At 41.1% G+C, this 26,287-nt stretch overlaps 1 protein-coding gene across 3 annotated transcripts in view; it reads right to left on the bottom strand.

Annotated features, from left to right (window-relative positions):
* Positions 1-240: 240 nt before the first annotated feature.
* DPH6 (diphthamine biosynthesis 6) overlaps positions 241-26,287 on the bottom strand; it is a 273,005-nt gene continuing 246,958 nt past the window's right edge. For 2 of the 3 annotated variants that reach the window (XM_048486218.1, XM_048486219.1), the window contains exon 15: positions 241-3,247. In XM_048486218.1, the coding sequence (XP_048342175.1) occupies positions 3,129-3,247 (119 nt within the window). In that variant the 3' untranslated portion in view covers positions 241-3,128. The remainder of the gene's footprint in view (positions 3,248-26,287) is intronic. The other variant, XR_007243639.1, reaches the window with a different exon arrangement.

Genomic DNA, 26,287 nt, shown 5'->3' with positions numbered 1-26,287 from the left:
CACTAGAAGACCTAACATTGGCATGGACATCTAATGAGAAAAGGTAGGGTAATATTGGTGTAGTGGTTCAGAGAAGGAGCATTCTAATCTGGAGGAACCGGGTTTGATTCCCTGCTCTGCTGCCTGAGCTGTGGAGGCTTATCTGGGGAATTCAGATTAGCCTGTGCACTCCCACACACGCCAGCTGGGTGTCCTTGGGCTAGTCTCTGAGCCCCTACCTAACTCACAGGGTGTTTGTTGTGAGGGTGGAAGGGCAAGGGGATTGTAAGCCCCTTTGAGTTTCCTACAGGACAGAAAGGGGGGATATAAATCCAAACTCTTCTTCTTCTAATATGATAGAATGGAAACAAAATGGATCACTCACCACTACAGAAGTTCATCCCTACCACCATTTTATTTTTTAAAGTTTTTATTTCATGTTCAACATTCATTTTTGTTAAGACTGTAAGTTTTATTTCATTGAGAAACACATATTTGTTTTCCTTCCAACTTGCAGGGAATTTCAGGGATTCTGCTCCTGACCCAAGGGACATGCTGCCAGATTTCAAACAGGTAAGAAAAAAGATCTTAGTTTTGAACCGTTAAATAAAAACATACTTCTGTCAGTAGTGCCTTTGTGATACCATCTCAACTGAGATAAAATTCTCAGGGTTTGTAAACCTCACTGAAGGGATCATCCCTGCTAAATTTCAGAGAGAATCCAATCCCAGTTTCATGGGTAAATGCAAACTCCCTTCTAGAAAGAAAATATGTAGATTTCCGCTGCATTCCGCCAGCAATCTTTTTTGATCTCTGACAACATGATTTTTTTTAGTCACAAGACTTCAGGAGGATCAGCAGGCTGCGGGGGTAAAATCAGGTGAAATTGGTTCACTTTATTGGCCATGCTGGCAGGGGCTGATGGGATTTGTAGTCCATGAACATCTGGAGAGCCGCAGGTAGCAGACCCCTGTTTTAGATTGACTTTTCCCAGTAGGACTTTAAATGGTCATATGTCCAGAACTAGATATGAACTGACACTTTTTGATACGTGTTCTGTCCTTGGAGCCTACTGTTTATGAAGAAATTTTGTAGTACTTTTTAACTGTGCAGCTTCGTTTTATGGTTACTTCTGCAAGATGACCTGGGCTGCATAGGAAAGTCAGGATATTACTATTTCAATAAATAAATTACTTCCATTCATTTTTTTTGTTTCCACTGGTTTCAGTTGACAAATATTTTCAGATTGATTTTGTTTTCCATTCAATGTAGAGGTCAGATTTCACAGAGATGGGATGAAAAGACCGTGTTTTACAGTCGATAAAAAAATACTTGTGACTAAACAGACAAACAAAAAAGGTGTATGCTTTATCATCATAACATTTTGCAGGTCTCATAAAAGTCCACCTGATTTGGTGTCCCATAGAATATCTCCAGGAGCCTGTTCCACAATACAAGGCTAGCAATGGAAGAAGCACCACAAAAGAGAAGATAGGACTCATCATGGAATGTGCATGTGTAATGTGCACATCAGGAATGTAAGTGAAGCATAGTATAATTTTGATGTAAAAATTAATGGGGCTTTTTTGTTTCTTCATTCATTTTCAAATGAATGCATATTCTCATTTGCCAATAAAGTGGATTCCGGTAAGCATGCTATACACACAGCCACTTCTTTTATGCTGTCAGACTCTGCAGACCACCAAGCAACTGCCCTGAGTTAGGGTGTGGGGTCAGTCCTCTTATGCCCCTGACTGTGAGGTGAGTCAATACAGGGGATGATTCTTTTTTGTTTAGCAAGTTCCATTGGCAGATCAGGAGTGAGGAAGGCTGCATGCTGAATAACACAAATGCTATACTGCAATTGAACTGATAGAAATATAACTCATGAATTCTTTAAATACTTTTGCTAGGTAAAACTTTAGGAAAAACAGCTTAAAAGCTACAAAGACTAACTCTCAACATATTTTAGTGGAGTTACAGTGGCTGCCTGAACTGTGAAACCATTATAACAGAATTATAAGACCAGAAGCTTCATTCAAAGGGGGCAGTGGTGGAAATCCACTCTTGGGAGTGTCACGCTGCTGCGCTGGCACATTTGACTTCCCTGGGGCACTTACCCCAGCAGAGGGTAATCCCGCTGGCATACATCTGCTGCCCCCCTTCCCCGGTGCTGAAACATGGCAATGAATGCCATGCCAGCATCCCTCCCATTGCTGTAGCAGGGGTGAGCCGGGCGCATGGCCAGGGGAGGAGCCAACGTTAGTCAGCTCCCTCCCGGCCTCTGCTGGCATTATGCTGGTGGGCTCTGCTTCAGACTTAAGCCACCTTTTGGGGCAGTGTAAGTCTATAGAGGCTTCTTGGCAACAGGGAGGGTCTTTCAGTTTTCAAGCCTTCCATGCCACCCAGAAGCATCTTTTGGAGCGGTAGCTGGGAGTGGTTGCGGCACAGCGGACAGGCACCAGCTCTTGAATGGCCCATGAGTTAAACATCAAATCCAGCATAGTAACATGAGCACTACAATCTGATGGTTCTCTTTCAGTTATTACATTTCAAGAAATTTCTTTCTTCATTATGGGATATGAAGTATCCCTTGAGTATTACCCTTCAATTACTAGTAATGGATTCCTCATGTATTTTTGCTCTTGATGTGGGAAAGGTAGCATCTGACATTGCCTTGGTTATACACATACATACACAATATGTTAAGCTTAAGTTGACAGTACTAGTATAAATGAATAACAAAAAAATCTAACAGGTTGACATTCTGATCCACAGAACATGTTCTGATATTAAGGAGTTACATCAAAGTAACACAACTTGTTGAGAATGTACCAGAGTTACTGAAGCAGGTATATGAAAAAGGGGTTTTCCATGTATGAATTAACCTATAAGGAAGTTATTAATGAAAGCTATATTAAAGAATGAAGCATAATCCTAGTTTGGTTAAAAATGCAGTACTAGAAAGATTCTAGGGTTGTGGGATGCTATTTTTACCTTCCCTGTGACCACTGTCTGATGGCCAAGGACAATTTCCCCCCAAAATTCCACAAACAAATCTGCTTGTTATTATTACACAGTGTACAGTCAGGTATCCCACTGATCTCTTCTCCTCCAATGGAATAATCATAGCAGGGATAGCTGCTTAGTTATTGGCTGAGCCAGCAAGCTATCTGAATAATTATGTGGCCAGGTAAGTCCACCACAGGTACCATGATCAGAGCTGGTGTTTTCATGCCCATTTGTTCTTCAATATGTTCTTGCAGTCCTGAAACATTAAAAAAAAACATTTTTTTACTTTAAAACTTTCAATATTTCTGCAGCTAAACAAATGAACCATTTGTTTTAACACGGTGAATTTAGTTTAAACTAAATAAAAAACAACCATATTTGCAGTGCCACCCTAAGCAGAAATACCCTCTTCTAAGTCCATTGACTTAAATAAATCGAGAAATGTATAACTCTGCTTGAGATATCACTGTAAAATACAGTTGACTACATCTTTTAAAATTTATTTTAAATTTATTTGATTTCTATATCACCCCTCCCTTTTGGGGTTTGGGGTCCAACAAGCCATGTATAACCTTTATCATAGCGATATACATTTCTTATACAATAAAACAATAAACTACATTCAATTCCTAATAAATGATTCAGTAGATTAAAACCATAAGCTCAGGTACCTGATAGCAACAAATATTCAAGTTCACCAGTGACTAATTGGTGGATCAGATAAAAGGAGCCAGAAACTGTAACCCTCCAACCAAAAGTATGTGAATTTCCATTCATAGAAGTATGTTAGCAGAAGATTTATCCTATGAATGTAAGATCTTTCTGTTGGTGGATGGATTCCACTGGATCCATCCCAGCAGTTATGAGATTCCAAAATACGATGTAAGCTAATCTTGAAGATATGAAGACTAGCAGACTTGATTTTTACATTGTATTTTCTTCATACTATACTTTCAAGTTTTTATGTAATAAAGGCTGCAGTCCTAGGATTGGGAAATCAATGTACCGTATATACTCACGTATAAGCCAAGTTTTTCAGACCTGTTTTAAGGCTGAAAAATGCCCCCTCGGCTTATACATGAGTCACTGCTTTCCAGCTGGCTCTTCAGGCCTCTGCCGAGGCTGGGGGCGTGGCCCAGGACAACCTCCCTGCGGCTGCACAAGCTGCTTGTTGCTGCCCTCCTGGGAGGGTGAAGGGGGAACCCCGATGCCACTGCCCAAATAAGGAGCTCCCTCTGCCTCCCGGCTTGGTTTGAGGAAGCCCAGCCAGCGGCAAGCAGAGGGAGCTCCTTATTTGGGCAATGACTCCCCCTGATGTCACTGCCCAAATAAGGAGCTCCTTCTGCCTCCCAGCTGGTTTTGAGGAAGCTCATAGCCAGCTGGCAGGCAGAGGGAGCTCCTTATTTGGGCAGTGACATCAGGGGGAGTCACTGCCCAAATAAGGAGCTCCCTCTGCCTCCCAGCTGGGTTTGAGGAAGCTCATAGCCAGCCGGCAGGCAGAGGGAGCTCCTTATTTGGGCAGTGACATCAGGGGGAATCACTGCCCAAATAAGGAGCACCCTCTGCCTCCCGGCTGGGTTTGAGGAAGCCCATATCCAGCTACGAAGCAGGCAGAAGGAGCTCCTTTAGACAGTGACTATCAGAAAATCACTGCCCAAATAAGGAGCACCCTCTGCGGCTGCCCAGGTTTGAGAGTAGCCAGCCCACAAGCAGAGGGCTCCTTATTTGGGCAATATTGTCACTGCCAAATAAAGGGAGCTCCTTCTGCCTCCCAGCTGGGTTTGAGGAAGCTCATAGCCAGCTGGCAGGCGGGAGGGCTCATGGCCCGGGCAATGTTTATCGAAGTCCTGCACTGGCCAGGAGCTCCCTCTGCCTCCCAGCTGGAGTTTGAAGCTCACTTAGCCAGCCCGGCGGGCGAGGAGCTCGCTATTGAGCAGTATTATCAAGGCACTGCCCAAATAAGGAGCTCCCTCTGCCTCCCGGCTTCCCACCCTCGGCTTATACGTGAGTCAATAAGTTTTCCCAAGTTTTGGTAGTAAAATTAGGTGCCTCGGCTTATACACGGGTCAGCTTATACACGAGTATATATGGTAAACATGAAGTTTTCCCCTTTCCCTGAATGCCTTTTGGAAAAACTGATGGGCTTCGTGAGGTGAATATGGTGAAATCCAAATCTTCTCAGATGGATATTGATTATGGAAGGTTGAGCCAGGCAGAATCTATAGGGTTATGCTTGTTCTACAGAGGGTATACTTAATACAAGGATCAAATCTGCATTTTAAGGATACTTATAGATGCTGAGTTATTCTTAGACATTCAGGGTACAGCCTTGCTAGAAACGCCTTCTATCAGCTGTGCCTAGTCCATTGCAGGCATACGAGCAGCAAGGTATAAGCCTTAGGAACTTTCAGACTCAATAACTATGATGTACTTAAACTGGGGCTGCCCGAAAAGATAGCTTGGAATTGCATACGATTCAGATTGTGAAGGAGTTATAAATTAACTTTAAAAAACCCTTTATGATAATTTTAATCTGCTCAATTAAGAAAAGACACAGAGAACACATGGGTTCGAGCAATAGATAAATAAGGCCTACTTTGATATTAGCTTTGATTTCAGTCTTATTTCAGTCAATTGTGAATCATCAAACGTGTAAAGATATTTGTATTTTTGATATCAGTGTATTCCATTGTTGTACTGAGCTATTAAAGGGAGTTAGAGTGAAACAAAGAAGACTTTGAACAGCTCTCCACCAAAGAAATAAGAGGAGCATGACATATTTATTTCCATTTTTAAGCCTAAATGTTTTTCAAAGTGTGGAAATATCCTTTTTCTTAATCATTCATTTTCCAAATAGATGAATCATTTGATTGATTAATCTCATAAACATTTGTCTTTATTTCAAAAACTTGGATTTATTTTTAAATGGGGTCTATTCAACAAAGTTATTTGAGGGCAGGTATGAAATCCTCTCTCATCTTCCCCACAAGGCCAAGCATTATTAATACATCACACTCGGTATGTGATGAAAGCAGATTATGCAAATAAACTATGAATCACTCAAGGAAAACGTATCACAATGGCAAAGTAATTGCAAGGAATGCTTGCTTTGGTATGTGGTTGCTGCAGCTCATAGAGTGGTTGCTGCTGGTGATTTGTCATGTAGCACTTTTAGACCTAGAAATATGTACTTTTGTGCAGAAGGCAGAAGTGGTGGGGAGCCACTAAAGCAGGAGTTGCCTGCTTTAGATTTCTACCCTCAGCCTACTGTTGGATCTTGCAATCCTGCAATTGTAGTAATGAAATGTTTTGTACAATTAATGATTGGCCAGGGAGGCAGAAAGCTCTAACCTTTTCCACAGGCTGAAGAGCTGTGAAAGATTTTTGTCATTAAAAGGCTTCATAAGGATTGTTTGTGCCTAACAGCTTTCCAAAGAATAGAGCCATCAGTTCTTTGTTCAAGATCTTCCTTGTGCTGATGTGGCAATCCAAAGAAGGGGTTAACAGATGGAAATTGTCAGTGTTAGAGGTGAATACTGACAACATGAACTTAAGATCAATAGTCAACTCAAAGGTCAGGAAGACTTGGTGTTTTTGTGTTTTAAGCAACCTGGTCTACCTATTCCAACAATGCACTGATTCAGGGTGACCTATGCATTTACTGACAAAACAATGCGACTTGAAATGTTCATGTGCCTACAGTTTCACATGCTGAATTAGTGGACAACAGGTATACAAGATACAACTCTAGCAAGAACCAGTTCTTAATTCCAATACAATCTTTCACTCTACCCTCTCTTATGCTTTCGGTGGGAAAGGTAACTTCACCAGATTGCAATTGAAACAGTTAATTTATAGACATAATTGTTTACAGTCAATTCTCTAAAAGGCTACTATTTTACACTTTAAAAAGTACCACTACATTTAAATTTCTAATGTGCATTTTCACAAACCTTTAGTACCAAAACAGCCAAACTTAAATCTTCTAAAATGGTTAGTGTCCTTATGCAGATTAGGTAGAAAGAGTAGCAATGGAAGAAGAATTTAAGACACACACCAAAATTTTCATCTGAATTCTACACAGTAGCTACAAACCAGCCACTTAGCATTCCACAGTTGGAAGGAAAATAAATTATTTCAGTAAATCCCATCCTGCTGCTTTTTAATAATAAACTCTCTTGCCTATTGCCCTCAAAGTGTCTCAAAAATACATGCTATTGTTTTAATGCAAACTGTATTCCTTAAGAAATAAGGCTTTTATCATTTATTAGTCACAGTGGAGAACCATGAGGACTAGTCTCACTAGTATCTTCACTGCTGAGAGGAAAAAAACACACCCAAATAACCACAGGAAAAAATGAACACACACATCAGCCAGTTCTTTTATGTTACCACTGTGCTCCCCTTTCTCCTCCTCTCTCTCCCTTTTAAACCAAATATCCTGTTATATCACTTAGCGTAAGTCTTTAAATCCCAGAGCTAATAAAGCTCCATTGCTTCAGCTATATGGATTTGACATGCAGCGTGTGCTTTGAAGGGAAGCTTCACAGGGGATCAGGTTCCTAACAGTCAACTAAGAATTGCAGTCCCAAAAGAGGTGCCCCTGGCGTGCCGAGCACTTAACCCTTCGACCAGTACCAACATGACTGTTCACAAATTATTGATGTCTCTAAATCCCTGGCAGATTGCAGACAGGTCTTGTCTCCCTTGAAGCCCCAGCATATGGCCACTAATGGGATGGATTAAGGGGAGGGGGTGAGGAAATACATGCACACACACACAGCCTTTGCCACATGAATGTAAAGCCACAGAAACAGGAGAAGGTGATTGAACTGGACTGAACACTGCTAAAGACATGATTAGCCTCTTGTTATGGATCATTTCCATTGATCTATATCTGGTTTTGCAGCACAGTTTAATTAAAGCTGTCTGGAACAAGTCTGTCCTCTAAATGATCAGCAATGCAATGAAAATGTGAAATTTGAGGAAGCTTGAGGCCTTTAAGAAGCCTCACTAACTTTGTGGTTAATAACAGTAGCAGAAAGGAAAATGTATGCAGGAAAATTAACTATTTAGATGCTGCATCTCAGCTCTTATGAACTAGTCTCTCCCCCTCAAAACCTTGTTTGTTTCCAAAGGAAAAAATGTTTTCTAGTCACAAGTAATTCCAGGGAAGTCATTAGATTTGCCTGGAGAACGTTATTTCAGTACAAAGCTAAATCTGCAATACATTACTGGTTTATTACATATTAGAATTGTGCTACTGTGAGGTAAGTGCGTTTTACTCTGTAGCCTTACAGCATTGGATAGGCGGGGATGACGCAGTTTCATCGCAGCTCTAGCTGCTCCAAAGGACTTTCCCACAGCGTGGGGAGTATGAGCAGTTAACTCTCCCATAGTGCAGAATAGATATGTTGTATCTTGGCTATAGGCCAAATAGGGTCTGGAGGCCATTTGCCCCTTGCTTTGGTGGAACAGGCATTTCCACTGGTGCAGGGCTGCGCTGATTCCAGAGGGGGATTCGCCACCCCCAGATGGAGCTGCTCGATTCCAGGCAACATGGCACTGTGACGCCAATCTGGAAGGAAGGACCTTATGGGGTGGGATACGGAGATAGTTGCTTCAAAGGATAGGAACTGATAGGAACTGACTATGATGGTGTCTGTGTGCTCATGTGTGGCTTGCAGATATATGGTTTCCTCATTCCAATCTAGAGACTGTTTGTTCAAGCCAAAACCAAAAAATCTACATGCAAGCAAGGAAATTTTAATTCAATGGATACCCCAAGCAACAAATAAGAGCACATTTTAACACACAAGCTAGCACCTGGTACAGTCAGCCCTGGATTTACCATTAATCATAAAAAGCACTGGCTTAGGGCACCAAGGGGAAAGGGACAAAAGGGAGCCACAGAAAGTGACAAAAGGGAGCCGCCACCACCACAAAAAAGGGTGTGTGAAAAAGAAGTACCACCACCACAAAAAAAGTTAGCTCAACTTTAGGTGAACTAGGGTCCCATGAAAAAGGCCTGGCACATACATGCATATCTTACAGACAGAAACGCAGTCAATACCCTTAACTTAAATGCAAAAAAAAAAAATCATTATATATCTTTATCCTGTCTCAATGTTGCCACCCAGGGGATGCAAATTCTAGAAAGTAAAGTTATTGGCTTTAAGCACGCGCATTGATATGATGCGGCTGGCCTCTATGATGTGACTGGCCTCCACCCAGGTCAAGGCCATTAGTGCCTTGGCCCCAGACTGGTGGAACACTATACCTCTGACCATCCGAGCCCTGTGGGACCTTGGGAAGCTCCACGGGGTCTGCAAAACAGAGTTGTTCCACCAAGCCTTTGTGAGAGGCAGCCGCTGATCTGCGTGCCATTCCCTATACGAAGATAGGATGGGCCACCCAGGAAGTTAAGATTGATTTTGCCATTCTGAGATGTGTTGCTGTTGGGTTTTGTTTTCTATTTTAGGATGTTTTTATGATGTTTTATGATGTTTTATTATTGATTGTACACCACCCAGAGCCCTTTGGGGGTGGGGCAGTATAGTAAATGCACTAACTAACTAACTAACTAACTAACTAACTAACTAACTAACTAACTAACTAACTAACTAACTAACTAACTAACAACTAACTAACTAACTAAGTTTACTTGTTGTGTGTGTATGTATTTTTTTACAGTATCAGTACAGATATATAGATTAGTATGTGCCTATGGCAGACAGACATAGTAGACTATCAGTAGGTTGTAAGCCTATATACATAGTAAGAATTTACATGTATATGGATTGTATATAATATATACATGTATTAGCATTTCCTAACACAGTAATTATATATATATAGAGTATATATCGTCATTTTATTCTGTTACTGTAGAGCTCAGATTGGCCTGCAAGTAAACTGAAGTATGAATCTGGCAAATAGAAGGGCCGGGACACCAAGGTTGGACTGTGCTTAGGGCAGCAGTTGATCCATCCTGGGAATAACTCACACAAGAGTAAAGCTATTCAGAGAATGAATGAGGATTGCTTGTTATAAATTCCCCTGAGAATCTAATAAGTGAAGACAAAGGCTAGGCTAGAAGACAAACTGCTTTCAAACAAGCGAACACCAGTACAAATTCTGAGATACAACTGAGCTCGGAGAGACTACATTGACTGGGGGTCCAGTCTAGTGTTAGGGCCTCTAGCTTGGGACATTCCTGGAATTTTAGGGACAGAGCCTGGGGAATGTGAAGTCTGGGGAGGGGAGGGAGCTCAGCGAGGGTATAATGCAATAGAGTTCAAAGCTGCCATTTTCTCCAGGGGAACTAATCTTTGTCGTCGGGAGCTCTGCTGTAATTCTAGGAGATCTCAAGGCCCACCTGGAAGTTAGCAACTCTAGGGTTCACATGCTATGGGTTAGCAATCATTCAGCTCCTAGATTTTCTTGGGAAAACCCAGGAGATGAATGGTTACAGTCATGCTTCAGTGACATGTTACTTATTTCATCCAAGGTGTCTGCACCAATCTGAATAGGCAGAGATTTGCAGGCTTGAATGGGGGTGGGGTGGGGAAGCTCTCGCCACGCTCTCTGTGGCCCGGCTTGAGTTGGGATGGGGGGCACCTTCTCCAGGCCTTCTGTGGCCTGAAGAGCTTGGGGTGGGAGAGGACTGGGCTGGGCTGGCTGTTTCCAGGCCCTCTGTGGCCTGGCTTGAGTTGGGGGTGGTTGGGAGGGTGTATGTGCTCTTATTTCCCGGAGGGAAGGAGGAGGGGTACAGGGAGTGGTTTGGTGCTCCCCACGTAACAAAATGGCCGGCACCTGGGTCATCTGACTCCCCATGTCCCCATGGGTGGTACAGCCCTGGGTTCCTGCCTGCTTCTAACGTCATTTATTTTGCCCTCACTTTCTAACTCCTGGGCCAGGAAGGTGTTTATGAATGCAAATCTCATCCAGATTCCTGGTTGGGGGTTCTGTCCAGCTTGGGGGCTCTTGGCCTTGGAGACCACTCTTCAGTTCTATAAGGCAAGGCATGCAAGTCCAGAATTCTATTGAGTGAGACTTTTGATGGTCTTGGAGCCTGAGTGAATGTCCCACATTGCCACCCTTTGGAGCTAGACGTGTACCTTTGTTAAGGCAGAGAGTTCTTGTGTTATTCTCAGGGGATCAGAAAAGTTAATGGTTTGATAGATCTATCAATGACTATTAATCATGATGGCTGAATGAAACTTCCATGTTTAGAAGCAATATACCTCTGAATACCAGTTGCTATGGGGGAGTATTCTTGCCTTCATGCATGGGTCCGGGCTTCCTGGAGCCACCTGTTGTGAGCATCAGGATGGACCGTTGCTGATTCAGAAGAGCCCTCCTTAGATTGGCTACTTCCTTTACAATTGCACACTTGACTCCTTTCACAGAATAAGGTCGTGATTCTTTTCCCTTTTCTGAATTATTCAGTCTGTAGTTATGTAAGTAAATGAAACCTACGATGCTTTAAAATATCAAACACATTCCAAGAGAGAGAAACCAAAAGGACTACACCTTTTTCATCAATGATACAGGTTAAAAGGATCCCACCCCTCCCGCACCCACCGTTGTGTACCTAGGAAGGCTTGTCCTTTTACCCCTGCAAGATAAACTGGAGGCCAAAAGTATTTCAATTAACCAGAAGGGCATTATCATTAAAAAATTCATAGCTTCTAAAAGCTGAGTCACTTGTTGAAAAAATGAAGAGTTCTTGGCTTCTTTAAAAAGTAAAGTTAAATGAAACATTGCTAATAAATTTTCCAGGAAAAATAAATGGTAAGGCATGCATGTTATTTTTAGAGAAGGTTCAATTATGGGCCTGTCAGGATTGGCTGTATATCCCTTTATCAGGCCACCAAGCTAACTTGTTTTTCTCAGCACAGTTTTCTTAATGACCAGTTTAACAAAAGATTTTTCACTGTGGGTGTTAATTAGAGCTTTGTGGACTCTATAGGATTTGAGCTCACTAAACCCTGTAATTCAAGTCAAAAGAGGTGGGAATGAACCAGCCTCTTTTCTCATTCCATGAAGACTTAACTTTGACTAAACCAAATCTAAGAGACAACTTCTCCCCCTTTTACCCAGGGTATATGTTATAGATAGTTCTATATTTTCAGAATTAGAAATCAAGCTCTACTTCTCCAGCTTCTCATATTCCTGAGAAAACTGTTGTTTCTTCATGATTCTTGTGAAAAATATTCCTTTCTTGTTGTTTGGCTAGTATCCATGCTTAGAGAACCAGCCCTCAAACTCACTAAAATGTGTTTCTTTAAAACAGATATTTGAGAAAGTGGCATTATATCAGAATTTCTGTTACGTTAATTGAGACAAAAATCTGGTTCACAGAACTGCATCACACAGTGGCAAATTTCTGGTTTACATTCTCCCGTACATGTACACGATAATGTGCCGTACACTAAACAAGGTATTGGATGCTCCCATCTTACCTCAGATATGGGTGCAGTTGTCTTGGATACTATTGAGCATGCTCAGGGCAATGAACAAAAATCCAAGATGGGGGTTTGAAGGTCATACATCAAGATAGCACCCCAGCCTGTCAAACATCCACTTCTCAACATCCACTTCTCAAGGCCTGCCCTCCATACCCCCATCAGCAGATGAAGATAACAAGAGATGGGACTTACACAGTGGTGGCACCTCACTTTGGGATGTCTTTTCCTCACAAACTCACCTTGTGCCTCCTTTATGGTTATTTATACCCAAGTCAAAAAGATTTCTTTCATCCCAGGTTTTTGACTGAGGGGTTCTCTTTTAGTTGGTTAATGATTTGCTTCTAACCTGAGGACTGTTTTATGAACATCATTTTAGGCTAGTGAATTTTGTTTTTTTGCTGTTTTTAGGCTCCTGGCTTGTTTTAATATTGACAGTTCTTATATGTTGGTATTATGTTTTTATTTTAAAAATTTTATTCCAGCGTTTTTACTTTGAACCATCTTGCGCAGGGCTCTGGAGAAGTACCATTTTCTAAATAACTAATAAATATTATACAGCTTAAATGTAGCTGAAAGATAATACGAAATGGTCTTACAGGCAGACAATTAAATCAGAAATTTAATTTAACTGATATGAACCACTTTCAAAACACAATTTGCCTCCAAACACATTACAAATTCAGAAGATTTTTCATTGATTAATAGATACAAGGTACAGCTATAATGGAATTCGAGAAATGCCATTATCTGCGAAAGGGTGCTATATTTTAAGTAGAGTGGCTGTTGTGAACAAAAAACATGTGACGACTTTTGCTGCTAAACTACATTTACATTAAACTGGCTTAAATATTTATTTCAATGGTTCATCATTGCTGCACTTTGAATATAAGTCTGTATGATCATAAATTATGTAAAAAGTTACATATTGTTCATACAATGATATAAGAATAGTTCTTCCACATACTGGTTTCATGTGAACCCTGAGTAGGGTTGCCAGCTTCCCCAAAGGTGTGGGCCTCCCCTGCTCAATTTGGTGTTTCCCACCACCAATCTGACTGGCAGTGGGAGAAAGATAAAATTAAACACTGTTGGGTGATAGTGTGACATCACTTCTGGTAAACTCAGCAGTGATGTCATGCCCCTCTAGGAATTGCCCAAAACTCATTCCTAATGCCCTGACAGAAGTGATGTCACACCGTCAACTGATGGCTCCTGTTGTCCCCCTCATCAGTTTTCTTCTGGTTGCCATGCCAGGAAACCCGATCCCTGAGTGAAATTTGAGGACCTCTTTAAAGGGTACATGTTGCTGGTCTACAAGTTGTATTGATCTGATGTTTTAGAGCAGATGTATAGGTGAGTTACAAGTTGAGAAATATTATTCAAATAAGTATGAGAAAGTCAAAAACAGAAAAATGCATTACTGGTATATGCAAACATATATTATCTTTCAAACCACTAGCCAGGCCTGTACAGGTTATCTCTGATGTTGCATTGTGTTGGTCCATGCCTGTAATAACATCTATCATATTGCAATACAGCAAAGAATATATTTGTACCAGCACTGAATTGTATAAGCTTGAGCAGCAGATTTGGAGTGAAGGCAATTTGTCCATTCCCCACTCCCCCTTTCTTATGATTGATTTACAAGTGCTTATCACAGTGCACAATCCCAAAGCGCTGGCTTGTATTGAGATCACCTGGCACAGATTTACAAAATCTGAGAGGTGGCAATATAAAGCCTTCAGGTGAGAGCTGGGAACTTTACTGGGGCAGTTTTTGAAACACTCTGTCTGTGCCTTCTGTAAATCAAGGACTTTTCTCCAGGGCCGTCAATCTGGCACCTTTCACAAGTGTTAAATTCACTTAATTTTTTTCCCTAAAGAAGCTGTCATGAGACATACTGAAGCAAATATGTCCTTTTAAGGATACACATGGACTTCGCTGTAACAGTGTCTGTTAAGTGATCTGACATCCCAGGATAATTTTTTTTAAAATAAATTCAACATTTGTTGGATTTCTTTATTTACTCTATGCCAAGCAGACATAAAATTGGAAATACCTGACTGGAGAAAATTTCAATAACAAGGGGTACCACAATATAATTACAAGAGTCAGAGATGTTTTTTCTTTGACCTTAATCAGTAGCGGACAAGTCTTAGTCCAGTGGTTCTCAACCTTCCTAATGCCGCGACCCTTTAATACAGTTCCTCATGTTGTGATGACCCCCAACCCTAACATTTATCCATTTTACAGATGGAGAACACTGATGCAGAGAGTCGTAAGTGACCCCTGTGAAAGGGTCGTTCAACCCCCAAAGGGTCCCGACCCACAGGTTGAGAACCACTGTCTTAGTCAGTAGAGGACAAGACCTTAGTCAGTAGTGGACAAGGCGTAGCTAGGAAAAATAGAGTCTGGTGCAAAATATGAGTTTTGCGCCTGCCCCCCATGGGTGGTCACTGTGATGGTGGAATCCACCCCCAAACAGCATCATTTTCAATGGTGTTTAAACTAGGCAGCCCAGATTCTCCTTTTAAATCCATCTTAAAGGAGAATCTGGAGTCCACAGTTAAAACAACATTGAAAGTGATGCAGTTTGGAGGTGGATTATCCCCCACCCTGAAACAGCATCACTTTCAATGTTTAAACTGGGGACCTCAGATTCTCCCTTCAAATCCATGCCGAAGAGGATGGATTTAAAAGGAAAAGGTGGGGAAATGGGGGGTGCCTGCTGTCAGGGGTGCATTGTTAAGCTAGCAGCACCAAAATTTCAGGGTATCTTTAGGATACTCTCCTGATGAGACCACCCAGGTTTGGTGAAGTTTGGTTCAGGGGGTCCAAAGTTATGGACCCTCAAAGGTGTAGCCCCCATCTCCTATATTAGCTCCCATTGGAAACAATGGGGGATGGGGCACCCCCTTTGGGAGTCCATAACTTTTGACCCCCTGGACCAAACTTCACAAAACCTGGGTGGTATCATCAGGGGAGTCTACCCAAAAAACCCTGAAATTTTGGTGCTGCTAGCCTAAAAGCTGCACCCCCTGCAGGCCAAAAACTGAAAAAACACTTCAAAATACAAAAAACCCACAAACACGGGGCGGAGCTTCAGACATGTAATGGTTTTTTTTAAAACCCGGGAACCCCCCCCCCCTTACTTACGTCCTTGCAGAACACACTCCTATTTATATTTTACTGAATCAAATACATTATGAGAATTCGATCGAAAGATCTTAGAAATGCAATGATGAGAAAAGTAATAAGAGGGCAATTGCTTTTGGGAGGGCAATTGCTTTTTAATGACAGGCATGGTCCAAGATAGTTAAAGGTCCCCAGTTTTCCACAAATGAACAGGTGAGAATTATACAAATTCTTTCAGGCTCTAACCTAGATGCCAACTAGTCAGTGCAAGATCTCACAAGAAGGTTGTTGCCCTCAGGTGTTATGTTGCATTTCAGATTCATGCTTTTGCCAGGACAATACAGAAAACTTAAACAAGGGCCATAGTAATGAGCTTGTACAATTAAGTATTTTCCAAGTCTACAAACCAGTGTCATGCAGTGACAAAAGCATTGGTCAGCATGCTGACCAAGTATACAGCTGGCTCGCTGTAGATCATTTCTATTGATCCAGCTTTGACTTTTCAGAACAGTTTAATCACAGCTGCCTGGAAGAGGGTAATGGATGGCTCGGGGGATTAGTTAGAGGATACATAGCATCCCATTCTTAGGTCACTGGTTCAATCCTACAACCAGTCTGGCAATTACTAGAAGTCGTTATTGCTGTATCTGGTGACTTATGTGAAATAAACTGGTGAAATTTAATTCCAGTCACCCATGAAAGGAAGCAAAAAAGTCCCAAAGAATATAACTATAATCAATAGTAAACATATGATGAACTGCTGCATTCAACTGTGGTTCACAAATATATTTGTGCAGTGAACAAAAGATAGCTAGGTGCCAGAAGGGTTGGCATCCACTCAGTTATCAGGCTGCCTATGTACCATTTCATCAAGTTCCACTATTTTCTGGCATTACTCAAGCAATCATAGGAGTTAACTGTTAATGTCCAAATTCCCACAGGTTTGGCATCTGTGACACAATGTGTTGAAGTATGAATAACACTTCAGGAGAACATTACCTGCATTGTGCTCACCAGATGGGCATTTCTAGTTTCTGAGTTCTAAAGTCAGGGCTTCAGGAAAGGCAATAAGCAGCACTTTGCGCTGTCTAATATTGGATTTATGAAACGAAGGATACTGAGAGTAGAAACTGATGTGACATTCTAATCACTTTTAAGAAACATGAAGGGCTAGTGATGGCGAGGTGACCTTTATCAGGGCAAAGAAGATTTTCCCATAGAAAGAAGGCCAAGCTGTGAGGCAAAGAGAGATGCAGCATTTTGATTTATTCTTGTACCTGCTTCAGAAAAAAAAGTACCACCATGACCCATGGCCACAGAATCAAGCTTTAATAATGCTGCTGCACTGCTAGAGGGAAATAAAGCATCCAATAAGGGATGTCAGTTTCAAAATGAAGCAAGATGCCCATCCTTTAAAACCAATCTGTGGTCATCACTGATCCTCCATGCTATAGGCCCTATCTTGTCAGTGAGTATTACACCCACTTCATTAAAGAACATGTCAACAAGGAGGATGGAATCTCCTGGAGGCTCCAAAACCTTCTTCAGCAGTATCATCAGTTCAAGTTGTCTTATTTCCAACAATAATAAGTTTCTTAAATAGAAGTTTCATTTTAAAAAAATCCTATACAAATATATGTAAATGAGCAAGACTCACTGCACCATCAATTTTACTTTGTTATATTTATGTTATCTAAGTAAAATAAACATATGAACTTACTAAGGTTTATAATATCTTGGCCTCCTTGAAACTAGGGCAACTTCCAACAATTTCACATAAAATAATACACTTAATAAAATACGTGAAATTAACATCACAAACATATGTCCGATGCTTCGGTCACTAAAGTAATAAAAAGAGAGTTAGTGATGGTTCATTTCAGATGCTATGTCTACACATCCTGGGATACGGTCAGCCAAATATAGGTATTTTGGATATATGCAGCCACCATCTGGTCTGAACAGGGGTAACAAATGTATTTTGCATGTGGGAACGTCATCAGTATACCTGGTTCAGAACTCTGAAAAATTATGGCTCCTTGTAGCACGGGTATGCTGAAAATTTGTTTGTTGCCAGTTCAGACAACTTGACAGCAGCGCATATCAAGAGGCTAGTGAGTAGTGTATGCTCTCAGTATGTGGGGTTGTTGAGATCCCAGCATACATGGATATAACATCTGAAACCCTATTACTCTATTATTTATTTTACTTAGATATAACATCTGACTGTTGTATAATCAAGAGTGGAAGTCACAGCTTTAAATCTCACCTGAGGCCCAAACTGACAACACAATTCTTACTCCTAAGTAAGTCTCAACAAATTCAGTGGGACTTATTAGAAAGTTTGTTCAGGGTTACAAGCTGCTTACTTGCATTCTCAGCTCTACATATCCCTGCACATGCAATATGGAGATAAAGATCTAGGCACATAACTGGAACACCTGAAATGTGTTATATAAAAGCTAAGTTTTATTAAAGAATCTACAAGGATAAATAAGTGAAATCAATCACACACACCTTGTCAACATGACCCAGTAAAACCAAATGGGGTATTTACTGTACAAGTAATAGAGTTAGATGAGAAAATATAGGAAAGGAAAACATTTGAATATAATAATCATATGGGTGTCTTAGCAGAATTATTATGTAGAATAAACCAATCTTTGTAATGGCTTATTTAAAGTTTTAGCAACTAATTTAGGTAAATGCCATATTTTCAAACAATCCTTGGCTGTGTATTTTGATTACAAATTATTGCTCGCTCCCTCTAGTGTGAGTAATAAAGCAAAATATTAAAGCAGTAAACTTCTCCTCCCCAAAAAATATAGTGCCTGGTTATTTATTTTCCAATACTCCATTTCCCTCCAGGGAAATCTGGAAGTTTTAAATCTATTGATCCCGTATCACACTTTCACCATTTACCTTCTCCTTGGCCTCTGAGATAAGCTTCTGTTTGCCAGTCAAGTTCTGGAGATTTGTTTGCAAATTATAAATCCTATTGTTGTTTCATCTTAAACTAGTGGCCAGTATTTTATTTAAAGGAACCTCTCTCATAAAGTGTTTTATTCCAAAGGCATGCGAAAGATTTACAATATGCTAAACTGGGCAAAAACTCTCCAGTAATCAGCAACAATACATTTTACACTCTATCATAATAATTTTTTCTGCCTCTGTGTCGATAAAACTTTCCCTCCTTTTTACTATGGTTTACAACTTAAATAATTTAATACAACAGTTGTTATATTTTTATTGCAGGCTTATAAAACTTGTGCTATAAGTCTCTTCTATGCAATATATTAACCAAAAAATGACAGAGGAGATGGGTAGCTACTGATTACTAAAACTATAATTCAGGCTTGAAGTTCTGAAGACGTTATAAATGGTTCTTGCTTCACTTGCACACTTCAGATGTGTCTTTCAAATGAACTGCCTCCCTCTTGGCATTCAATCTCTCTGCATCCATTACTGCCCTTGTGTATATTATAAACAAAGAGGCAGGCACATTTCAGACTATACACATTGTAGCATAATAAACTGGTTCTAGTCAACAAGAATAAAGGACTGGTAACTAGGGAATCATACACGCTCTTGAGCAAACCTTATTAAAATAAATGGGACCAGTCCAGTCTACAATCCCATGAAAACTTCAGCCATTTTCACAACTACTACCAGGGGATGGGAAGGTTAGCTACATGTCCAGACCCTGCAGCCTCCTGCAGAGAGACGACATAGTTAACCACAGAAGAATGTTCCTATGTATGCCATTGCAGCTTCAGCACTGGTAGATATGCATTATAGCTCTTTCTTCCCTAGGTGCTGGAGACTTTTTCTCACTTTCCCCGATGCTAATTAAAATAATAATTGTAAGGGGCAAGGAAACTATCTTCTCAACCAACTATTGTGCAGTCCCAAGCACATGCAAGTGGGCTTAAGTCTCACTAAACTTTCCAGTACAAGTTTAATAGCATCCCACAGCATTCTTGCACTACCACATCTGCAACATGCACCACCAATCACAGCTGACTCCAACCACAGTACTATATCATGGGGTGGGGGGAGTTGTTCACTGGAAGTAGTACTGTCAACCTGCAGATGGGGCCTGGAGATTTCCCACAAATACAAATCATCTCCAGACATTGGAGATCAATTTCCCCGGAGAAAATGGCTGATTTGGAGGATTAACTTTGGCTTTATACCCTGCTAAAGTCCCTCCCCATCCCAAACCCTGCCACTCCCAGGCTCCATCCCCAAACCTCCAGCATTGCCGGAAGCATAGCTTGCTTTGGCCAACAAGAAAAGGCAAAGATTTCAGAAATGAAGCTGAACAAGAATGGCCAGGTACAACAATATTTCTACCTAGTTGCTCAAACTACCCTGAATCTCCCATTGGCAGTAGCCAAGGTGTACATGTGGATATTGGAACTTTCTCCTTAGCAACTACATGCCCCCCCCTTTTTTTTAGTTGCAGGGCAGCAAAAGCTTTTCTGGTATGCTATCAAATTAAACAACCTCTCTACTATTCCCGTGGGAAAAATACAAAGGCTGATTCCGCATGGGCCAAAAACAGCGGTGTGAAAATGGTGTGAAAACAGTATAAACCCTTTTACACCATTTTCACACTGCTGTTTTTGGCCCATGCAGAATCAGCCAAAGATTTGGCACAAATGACTGCTGTCAGAATTTGTGCTGGGGGAGGGGGGGCAGGGTTGATAAAAAGCATAATATTTATCTCATAAGACCTATTAAAATACTGGTAAAGAGAACAATCTCTTTGCATATTTGAAAGGAGCCATGGTAGTCTTGATTTATACTAGTGATTGTGACTTGATCCTTCAAAGAGGATTTGAGATGTTACTACAACTGGCTCTGGACCTGCATTCCTCAAAACCCAACAATTTCTCTTCCAGCCACAGATCTGGAATTGATTTTACTTACACCAAAAACTAGAATCTGATAGAACAAAGTGCTGGTGATTCTAATGTGCAAGTTCTTAGAATCAGATTGTCTATCAAACTTTTGTCAACAATGAAAGACATCCAGAGCCTGTATGTACAGCAAAAAAAAGAAAAAAGAAAAGGCACTCAATATGGAACCCTGGTTCAGTAAGGCCATTTCTGCATGGTGCAATTATACCAAGTTACTATCGGTATATTACAATCCAGATCTATTTTATCCCAGTTTCTCACTTCGCATGGCTGCCCGTTTCTGTGAAGGAATCGAGTGATCACCGGGAGAAAATACTCCAGTTTGTTTCGCACGAGGCCGGGTCTTTTGTATTTATACCACAAGCGTATCCATGTGTGTGCAAACATCCCCAGTGTCCCATGTTCTGATTGGATGTTGTTTTTGGGCAGCAGCGGGGGGGAAACAAAGCCCCACCCTTTTCCACAGTTCCAGTTCTGACGCAGGCCTCAACACAGCAAGTGGCAGCAAAAAGCAATGGGCACAGCATCGCATCACATTCCCACTCACGCTCTCATATTTTTGTGGAAAATGAGAGATGTCCCCCCCCCCCCAATGATACACCAACTAACATTTGGCCCAAAGTGCACATCTCCCTAGATATGCACTCTGAGCAACCAGTACTTGTACAGAAAAGAAAATGAGGACATTTTGGGACTCTACTCCTGATTAACCCAGGCAAAATGGCACCATGAACAGAATGTCAATACCATGAACAGAAAACATGCTTGGGGAAACATTTCGGGAAGGGTGGGCTACAACAGTTGGCGGCTCAGCAAACATGAAATCAGGTGTGGAGATCAGGGGGACGGGCGGGCAAAATAAACTGGTTCTACTTGCGTGGTATTTGCATAGTAGTAGGTTCACTGTTGGATTTTTGAAAAGAATTGCCAAATTGGCGATTTTTGAAAATCCCGGGATGAGGGAACTATTGCAGGACAAATCTACTTTAGGACGGGGAACCGTGCAGACTTCTTGGCCAAACCGGGCTATTTCCCTTGCTCAACCCCGGATATTTGGACCGTGCATAAACAACCTAAATGTATCTTTTAACAGTTTAATAAAACAGCAATCCTTACAAAGTCTTTCTATCAAACTTTCCAAGGGAAAAAATGGAGAATATTAAATGCACTAGGACAGGAAAAGATGTGCTCCATTTGCTCGGCAATGATAATCTTTTACAAAAGAGGATTTTTATTATTAATTCTTCGCCTTCTGGGGATATTATAATTTCTAGAATGCAGAAAATGCCTTAAGCACAAGCAATTTGCTGAGCTAGACTGAATTTCAAAATGTTTCAAATGAGCTGATAAACAACTGCATAATTAGCCATTATTAGATCAAGACTGCACAATACATATATCCAGCTGAGACAGCCAGTGGATAGGGAAATTGGGGGTATTGTTTTTTAAAAAACTAAGAGCCAGTGTTCTAGTTCCACTTCTTACATTTTCCTTAGAAATGCAGATTATTCTATCAACTAAACCCTTGGGGTCTTAATCATTAAACACATACTTCTTGTATGAATAATGAGGAGTTTATGGACTGAATATAACCCATACGCTAAAGAGATTAGATTGAAGCCTCTTCTAGCCTCTTTTTTCTTTTACTCTCAACATATTTCACTACACTGACATCCATGCAAACACTTTCCCCCATCATATAGCCAAGGTTTTCTTTCTATCTTTTAGTACCCTGACCTAGATTCACCAAACACATCCTTGAATTCTGAGGCCTTTTTGATGAGACACTCATGTAAAAACATGGTCATTTCCTGGTAACTGTGAGAATAATGAAACAAATGTATTTTTTTTCACATAACATGATGAACTATGAATACTATGGACTGTTCTCCATAGCACAAATAAGAAGTCCTGAGAACTTAAAAAAGGTGTCTTGGGAATGCATTCCGCACACCATTTCCCCCAAGACATCCACAGAAAGCCTTATTTCTGGTCAAGGTGTCTTTTTTTTTGGAGAACGCTTTAAAGTGCACCTTTTTTTCCCTAAGCCACCTGCAAGAAATTCCGTGCCTGGCTGTGCAGAATGCAGAGCTTAGGAGGCATCTTATTTTTCCTGCTTGACCATTTTGCTTTCTGGTCAGTTTCACTCTCTGCTTGCGACTGACATTTTGGCTGATTCCGCATGGGCCAAAAACAGTGGTGTGAAAACTGTGTGAAAATGGTGTAAAAGGGTTTATACCATTTTCACACTGTTTTCACACCACTGTTTTTGGCCCATGCGGAATCAGCCTTTGTGTGCTGGTGAAAGGATTCTCCCTGCCACCATTTGCTGAAGGTTGCCTCAGGACGTTTGTTCTACAGGCTCCAATCCTGGGTGACTTTACAGCCTGAAAAGTACATGGTTGTGTTCATCTCCTCTTGCCAATTCTGGCAAGATATAGGTATCCTTTAAAAAAATTGGTGAAGTTGTCTTTGAAGATACACAGATATGCATAAGAGAATCTTAGCTGCTTGAAGGAGTGCTTTACCTTCCATTGAGAAGCACTGGGTTTGCAGAGGGCGGGACTACCCACTGCTTCGCAATGGGAGGTAAAGCAGTCTTCTGAGCAGCTAAGGTTCTCTCTTATCAAAATGTTTTTTTAAATAGGCAACCTATATATTGCTGGAATTGGCAAGATGAGCTGAGTACAACCATGTAATTTTTCGGCTGAAAAGGCTCCCAGGACCAGAGTTTGTAAAGCAAACGTCCTGGGGCAACCTTCAGCAAATGGAGATGGGGGAATCCCTTCAGCACCACACAAAATGTCAGGCACAAGCAGGGGGTGAAACTGACCAGAGAGTGAAACGGAAGGGTGGGAAATGCCTCTTTTCTCCTCTGATGCCTTTGCTGTCTAGAACCAAACTAGCAGTCGTCTCTTTTTAAGATCCCATAGATATCTTATTTGTGCTGTGTGGAATGGACTTATGAATTTTGGAAGTTTTTTCCAGCTTGCCAGCTAAGGTCCTTCTCAGGACTTGCTCTCTGTGCCCCTGCCCACAGAGGCAAGGGCCCTTTTGGTGGCATCTGGGAATGCCTTCCCCCCTTGAAGCCTGCCTGGCATCTACCTTACTTGATTTTGGGTGGCAGGACAAAATAATTCTATTTGTTGACAGACTGCATCATTTTTATCTGTTTGATAGTGAGCCTAAGGGTCTTTTTATCATTTTAGACTGCCATGTTTTATTTGATGATGCTCTTATATTTTGGCAGGTTTCTACTGACCTGATTTTATTTGGCTTCGCCTATTTTCATGTTTTATTGTTTTGATTTGTTTTATTGTTTTACTGGGACCACTTACTCAAATAGATTCTGGAAATAAATACATTTTTTAAAAATAAACAAGCAAGATCCAACAATGCTGTGCACAAATGCACACAAATAGTCCCCTCCAAGCAAGGAGCTCTGCATCAGCCCCTTAAAACAAAGTGACAACTATTGAATAAAAAAAAGGAAAAAGCTCCTTAAGTTTTCAAAGAAAACCACAAAAGAGTTTTCCTGCTGACCTTGTGAACTCCACAAAGATTATTCAGGTATCATAATGTTATAATGATCTATTCCTCTTATTACATTTTAACTGCTTATCCATGTTATAGGGTACTTAAACAAGTTAAGGCCTCTGACACTGATAGGTTCATCCAGTGCTAGGGATGCCAATCTCCAGGTCGGCCTAGACACGCCCCCTCCCACACAATTACAACTCCAGAAGACAGATGTAAGTTTCTCTGGTGAAAAACAGCTGCTTTAAAGGGTAGATTCTGTGGCATTATAACCCATTGAAGTCTCTCCCTTCCCCTGCCCTCCCCAGCCTCCAACCCTAAATCTCCAGGGATTTTCCAATCCAGAGGTGGCTACTCTTTCTGTTTCAATTGCTGAGAATATATTGTGGCTCAAAGAAATTAAGATAATTTGCAGTTGTGATTCTGTGAGGAAAAAGAAAAATGTTGTTTGAGATTAAGTTTCTTGTCAGTAGAATGGAAACAGCTCCTGTGAGGGAGAGGAGTCAAGAGACAGGAAGCTTCACAATCAATGAGATTGAAGAACTAATTCACAAGATAGTTAACAGGCTAAGAGAAAAGAACCTGAAGGATTAGCAGGTAGAGGGCAGATGGTACAGGGAATTCAGGAGATAATTAATCAGGATAAGGCTCTAAAGCAAATTTCACAATGTTTAGGAAGAAGAGGCTCCATAAGTGAAAAGGAAAAAGCTATGCATATTGGTAAAACACTGGATAGTGAAGTGAAATGGGAGGATGTAGACAGTAGCTTGAAAAGCAGGAAGGAGAAGAAACCATGGGAAGTAAAGACACGATGGATGAAACAAGAGAGGGCCAAGAAAAAGTAGGACTTGGATAAAACTTCACATAAGGTCTTGAGACTGAAAGGCCTGTGTACTGCTGTCAAAAAGGAAGTAGACAAGCAAGACAGGAATCCAAGGATGTAAAGTCTAAATACTAAATGTGGATAAGTCTAAATACTGGCAGAGACTTATTAACTTGTCTAACACGAAGGAATTTCTTAGCACCTATTACCTGAGTTTATTAAATGAAGATGCTAGGGATATAATCTGGGACAGGGTGATGTTGCAACTGCTGGGAGATTTTGAGGGTGCTCTCTGGGGATAGAGAAGTGTGGGGAGGATATGATGTCACTTCTGGATGACACTCTAGGAATTTTCAGTTTTTTTCTCCTGCTTCTCAATTTCTCAAGGACAGAGAATGGAGACTGAGCATTATCAAATAGTAAGGGAACTTCTTCATGCAAAACAAATGCTTTAAGAAAATAATAATATACTGAAGCATACACACAGAAATCCATACTACTTCTCCAGAGGAATATTCTTTCCAGTGGAATGTGGGTTTCATTTTCTACTGATGAATACATCGAGAAACTGTGTATCAAACAGAGAAATTAATAAAGAATGTATAATATTTACTTTCTCCCTAAACTGAAATGAATTTGTTCTAATGTAAATTTCAATGATTGGTTTTTATGTTGCATCCAAACACATTTATGCATGCATGGGGAGCATGTGACTTAGTGGGGCACACAGCTTACAGTCATGGATCACTTCTGAAGGAACAGGAACCTGGGATGAAGTTACAAAAAATAGTTAAGGAAGAATTTCAGAACTGTGGAGCAGATTGTTTTCCAGCCTCTTGGCACAAAGAAGCTCTAATACCATACCAAGATTTTTAGGACAAATTGAGGTGGCAGCTTTCCTGCAACCATTTACATCCAAATCTCTACCTCAGCTTCTGTCCTGGTCTGCAGGGCTCACTGAGAGTCAGGTAACAACTGATAGCAGGCACAGATACCAGAGAGGAAGCAAGCAGCCTTATGTTGAGTCAAGAGGAACAGGTCTGAGAAGAAGCAGTCCAGGGTTAAAGGTAAGTCAGATCAGGCACTCCAGTTGAAGGCTAAATTCTGTCTGCGAACAGGTACGGCAGAAAGCTGCCAGGCTTTCAACAAGGTTGCTCCTGCAACTTCCACTTCCCAGAGCTGTCCCTTATATGCCTGTGCTGTGGTTCAGTCTTGACCCTGAGCTGACTCACAGCATTCTCTGCATTGCCTTAGGGCCTCCAAGCGCACACTGAGCCTTTAAGAATGCAGCTTCTGCTGGGTATGAATTCGCAGCTGCCTCACAGACTTAAGTGAGCTGGGTGGACTGCTAGGTTGGGCCTCAGGGGCTGAAGGTGCTTCTGCAAGCACTTTGATCTCCAACT

This window comes from Sphaerodactylus townsendi, linkage group LG02 (assembly GCF_021028975.2).
Source record: "Sphaerodactylus townsendi isolate TG3544 linkage group LG02, MPM_Stown_v2.3, whole genome shotgun sequence".
NCBI lineage: Eukaryota > Metazoa > Chordata > Lepidosauria > Squamata > Sphaerodactylidae > Sphaerodactylus > Sphaerodactylus townsendi.
Note: the sequence above shows the minus strand (reverse complement) of the source record. Positions and strands in the feature narration are given on the sequence as shown.